This window comes from Tupaia chinensis, unplaced genomic scaffold (assembly GCF_000334495.1).
Source record: "Tupaia chinensis unplaced genomic scaffold, TupChi_1.0 Scaffold143422_1, whole genome shotgun sequence".
Lineage (NCBI taxonomy): Eukaryota > Metazoa > Chordata > Mammalia > Scandentia > Tupaiidae > Tupaia > Tupaia belangeri.
Window position 1 is genome coordinate 55292 of NW_006203266.1, and position 5556 is coordinate 60847.

At 34.8% G+C, this 5556-nt stretch overlaps 1 protein-coding gene across 1 annotated transcript in view; it reads left to right on the forward strand.

The window, feature by feature from the left end:
• The window catches only part of LOC102485860 (olfactory receptor 6C1-like), a 964-nt gene extending 323 nt beyond the window's left edge, over window positions 1-641 (forward strand). Inside the window, 1 exon segment of the mRNA XM_006163880.2 lies at window positions 1-641. This exon segment is cut by the window's left edge and continues 170 nt beyond it. Within this exon segment, the coding sequence (XP_006163942.2) occupies window positions 1-641 (641 nt within the window).
• The last annotated feature ends 4915 nt before the right edge of the window (window positions 642-5556 follow it).

Genomic DNA, 5556 nt, shown 5'->3' on the forward strand with positions numbered 1-5556 from the left:
ACCTCCTGGCTGCCATGTCCTATGACCGTTATGTTGCCATCTGCAAGCCTCTGCATTACATGACCATCATGAGTCGTAGAGTCTGCATACTGCTTGTCTTTGCTTCTTGGCTGGTTTCATTCCTAATCATATTCCCATTACTCATGCAATTCATACAGCTTGATTATTGTAAGTCCAATGTTATAGACCACTTTACCTGTGACTATTTTCCCTTATTACACCTTTCTTGCTCAGATACAAAATTCCTAGAGATAGTAGGGTTTTCCTGTGCTGTGTTTTCTTTAATGCTTACTTTGGCTTTAATATTTCTATCCTACACATACATCATTAGAACTATTTTGAAGATTCCTTCTACCAGTCAGAGGACAAAGGCCTTTTCTACATGTTCTTCTCACATGATTGTCATCTCCATCTCTTATGGCAGGGGGGTTTTTTTGTATATGTATACACACACCAACTGCATTTTTATGTACATTAAACCTTCAGCAAAAGATAGAGTATCTTTGAGCAAGGGGGTTGCTGTGCTAAACACCTCAGTAGCCCCCATGCTCAACCCCTTTATATACAGTCTAAGGAATCAGCAGGTCAAGCAAGCCTTCATGGACATGGCAAGGAAGACTATATTTTTCTCAAGCAATTAAAAAATTAAAGGTACATTCATAAATTGGAAATATATGAATAGTAATCAATTAAAAACCTAGACTTTTCAAAAGTCTGCTAATATTCACATAGCCTACTTTAATGCTATTTTTATTGCTTATTTCATTATTGCCAATAATTTCCAAGGTTATTTGTAGATTTTTATTTTTTTCCATTCAAATTCCAATCTTTTTCTCATGTACTTCCCTCTTGGTCTAGTCTTTCCAGTACACAACTAACAAGATACTGATCTCTTTTTCTTCTTGAAGCCATTACAAAACGTTCATCATTTTACAATAATATTTAGAAAAAGTGAAGAGACACAGAAAGAGATAGAATGAGAGAGAGAACTATGTTTTAAGGTTTTACAGAAAACATTTCTGAAAATTTAGGAAATACTGAATTGGGTTCAACATTATTTCTAGTTTACTAAACAAAGGCCATAAACATAACTTCACATACTTATTAGAAAATTATTATTGTGCAAATTGGTAAAGTGGAGTGAAGGTGGCTGGATCCAATATGACTGATTATGCAGTGTGAGTCCAGGACCCCATAGCTTTGAAAAACATGCCTGGAATATGTGTCTGAGTGCTCTAAATTCTGAAATAAGAATGAAGGAGAAGGATTATGATATGACTACTCCCAGTAACCAGAAATTTCAGTATTTAACTGCAATAACTTTTTTGTTTGTTTTCTCAACAAATCAGAGAGTTGACTCCTTAAACTGAATATAGCCCATAGTAATAGAAAGACTGGCTCCAATGATTATGATTATAGTCTTTATTTTCTTTAAAAACTGAACTAATCAAAATTTAGAATATTTTTGAGTATATTTCATTCCCATGAAATTTGGCTCATGTCTACTCATGTCTTGGACTCTTTCAGAAACACTGGACCACATATTATTTTACTTGAAATATAAAACAACTTGACTAAAATGAGAAAATCCCTTAATAGATGTAAAGTATTAAAATGTAACTGCATCTTTTATTTTTTATTATAAAGGTGAATGAAACCAATCTTATAAAATATTTTCAGAGGAAAACAAAGGTAAACATTTCTAATGCATTTTGTGGATTTTGATATCATCCTTGTTATCAAAAGATAATCTAAGAAATAAAAAATCGCCAGCAATTTTCTCAGAAAATAAATTAAATATCAAAAGTAATTGGCAGATCTACTACATTATATAGCATAGCGTATGAATTTATCTGAAAGATAATTTAGGTTTAGAGTATCTATTAGTGGTGCTTACGACATCGACAGATTAAAAGTAAAGGAAAAAATCCTTTGATAAAATGCAGGGGCCATTTCTGATTAAAAAAATAATAAAATTGTTAGTAAAATAGAAAGAAAACAGAATGTTGTTAACCTGTCAAAAGTTATCTACCGGGAAGCAGCAGTTACGTAACGGATATGTCGCTGGACTCTCATGTAGTCAACCGCAGTTCGCGTCCCGGACCCGGTGGCTTAAAACTCACACCGGGCACGTGTGCGTGCGTGCCCAAGATCCCGAGAGGAGAATGGAGGAGAAGGGATTGCGGCGTGACCATCCCCCCTGGGGGGTGATTTCTCGCTTTCTGTCTCTATGTCTCTCTCTGTCTGTCTGGCGAGCGCATGCGCCCTATAGCGAAAACCTCTCAAAAAAAAAAAAAAAAGTTATCTACCAAATAAGTAGCATAAAAAATCTGAATAGATATTATAGCCAGAAATGCCATATGCTCCCTTTTCATTTCTAATTTGATCAAGTCAACAATTAAACAGTATTTTTGGGACAATGGAGGACATTCTTTTTAAAGCATAATTTTATTTAACATTTATTCATTTATTTATTTTAATTTGACCAGATAGGGATGGAAAGAGAGAGACAAAGTGAGAAAGCAAGCTGGCAGGTTTGGGACTTGAACTGTGGTTGACCATGTGGGAGTCCAGTACACTGAACCACCATGGCACCTGCCAGCCCCAACAGAAGACATTTGAGTGTAACAAAGTGTCAAATGAATTGGAAATTTAAATTTAAATTTTTTGTTAATTTTACTAGCTGTGGCAATCACATTATACTTACTTTAGAAAACATACACATATGTAAATTATAAGTATATAAAGGTAGAAAGACATGATGGTTAGGTTTTGGCTTAAAATACATGAACAAAAGAAAAAAATTAAACAAGTAAGTATAAAAGTCCTCATAATTGTTGAATTTGATTTTTAGGCGAGATTTCTTTTTCTAGTATCTATCTTAACATATACCTGAAAATGTTCATAATAATAAAATAATATTTGTGTGGAGGGGATTTGCTTATTTCACTCAGCATTATTTTCCTTCTGTTGTCACAAAGGATAGGATTTTCTTGTTTTCTTGGCTGAATACCACTCCCTGTGTACATATACCACATTTTTTTTAATCCATTTATCATTGTTGGGTACTTCAGTTGATTCCATATCTTAACTATTGCGACTAATGCTACAGGTGGGAGTGCAGATACCTCTTCAACATTCTGATTTCTTTTCCTTTGGTGTGTACCCAGTAGTGAAATTATTGGATCATAGGATAGTTCTATTTTTAGTTTTTTAAGAACCTCCATATTGTTTCCATAATGACTATAATAGTTTACATTTCCAGAAACAGTGCAGGAGAGAAACCCTCTCTCCACAATCTCACCAGCACTCATTCATTCTTCTTTTCTTTTGTTTTGTTTTTGGAGAGATTTTCGCTATAGGGCGAGTGTGCTTACCAGAAAGACAGAGAGAGACAGAGAGTCAGAAAGCGAGAAATCACTCCTCAGGGGCGATAGGCATGCCACAATCTCTTCTCCTCCTTTCTCCTCTCGGGATCGTGGGCACGCATGCACACGCACCTGGCATGAGTTTAAGTGCTGTACTCCATAAATATGTACAACTATTGGGTTGTTGGAAAAGTCATGACATTTTTTCTGTGTAAAACTGTGTCACATCTGTGAACACATGTCTGACTTTAGGCATGAAGCTCTGAGTAGAATGAATATGCTATAAGGTAGCACCTAGCTGATGCTATACAGCTTACTGCAGTCATTAAATAGGTATTTTTAATATCTTTTTTTAATGTCAAGAAAAGTATTTTAGCTTTAATAAATCAAAATTTAAAAAATGCTAATACAGCTCTGCTTAAAACTTAAAACCAAGAAACAGGTTAAGATTCTGTTCAAATAGTAGGTACATGAACCTATCAGCAGCTCAAGATGGGACAAAAATCTTTAAAAATGGAAAATAAAGAATAGGAAAAAATCAGTAATGTTTTAGTCAAAAGTCATAAGATTCTATTTCACCAGTTCAGTCTCATGTACTTTATCTTCTGTTGTGGTCTGAAAATTCTGGAATATAACATTCAACTCCAGACTTGTCCCTACCATTAAGTTGGCCCTTTTCTTAGTTGTTATTGAACTCTTATTTCTGTGTGTCTTTATTTAGCTCTCCTGGTATAGCACTCCCTTCAAAACTTCTTGGAAATGAAAAATTATTTGTCAGTCATAACATATATGATTAAGCCACTATGTAGTGTATTCTGGATGGGAAATCACATTTTGTATGCTGTGATGATGCTCGGTGAATGAATGTAGTGAGTGAATGTAAGATAAATTAATTAAAAGTGTGTCATGGCTTTTCCAACAATCCAATATTATACATTTATTAAAATTATAATAGTACCAGCAGTGGTGCCTTACAGGTAGCATAGCATGTTTCTCAACATTGCTGGGGCATGTGAAAGATCAGATTTAGTTTCTGGATTGACATGTACCTGGACTGGGCTGGGTGCATATCTTGGCTGGCTTAGAAAACTGAGAAGGGAGGGGCCAGCAGATGACATAATGATTATGTCACTGGTGTGGCTATCCCCCCAGGGGTGATTTCTTGTGCTCTCTCTCTCTCTCTCTCTCTCTCTTCAGCAAGCACACATGCCCTATAACAAAAACTTCTATTAAAAAAGAAAAAAGACTTGGAGGGGAGATTTATGTCATAAGACCCTGCTGGGGATACTTGCATTTTCCTTTCTCTTTCTAAAGCAATCAATGCATAAGCTTTAAAAACATATAACGAAAGAAAATATAGGTCCAGCTGATGCAGCATATGAAGGAGACTGCTGCTTAGCAGTCTGGACCACATAGGAGGGCCTGGTTCTGTTCCAGCCTGTTCTGGAGTGTCAGGTATGGGGGAGCATCCTGCCAACACAGGAGGCTGGGGCAAGAGCATCACAACATGATGAGACCTTGCCTAAAAACATCACGAGTGTATATGAACAGGCATGAGCATGCATGCACCTGTGGACACACACAGATACAGCAACCATCATATTAAGTTTTGAAAACGTAGCAGTATTCTTGATAAAATTAGTTAATAAAATACTTATTTTTCTCTATTTTATTTCTTGCTCTACTGGGCAAGAAGAAAACAAATGTATTTAACAGGGTTGGAAAAGAGAAAACAAATAGTTTTTTTATATGCACTTTACATGATTTTTCTCCCAAGGCCTTTGTGGATTTATATTAAATATTTCTTCTTTTAAATTTTATTTTGAAATTGATTTTATTACAGCCAAACAGTGGAGTGGAATTAACTCTATGCAATAAACTATAATATATATATATATAAATACACATGCACACACACATATATATAAAATACACACACACACACACACACATATATATACACACACACACACATACATTTTAAGTTATAAAGAATGAAGTTTATTTTGGCAGGCAGTGTTAAATAAAATTAAAGTTGTATACATTAGTAACAAAGCTCAACATCCTTAACTCAGTGTAATTATGACTCATTTTCATGGTTTCCTATGTTCTGCTAAATCTCTATACCTAAACTGTTTTATAAATCTGATACACTGAAATTTAAATATACCATTTTTTATCTACACTC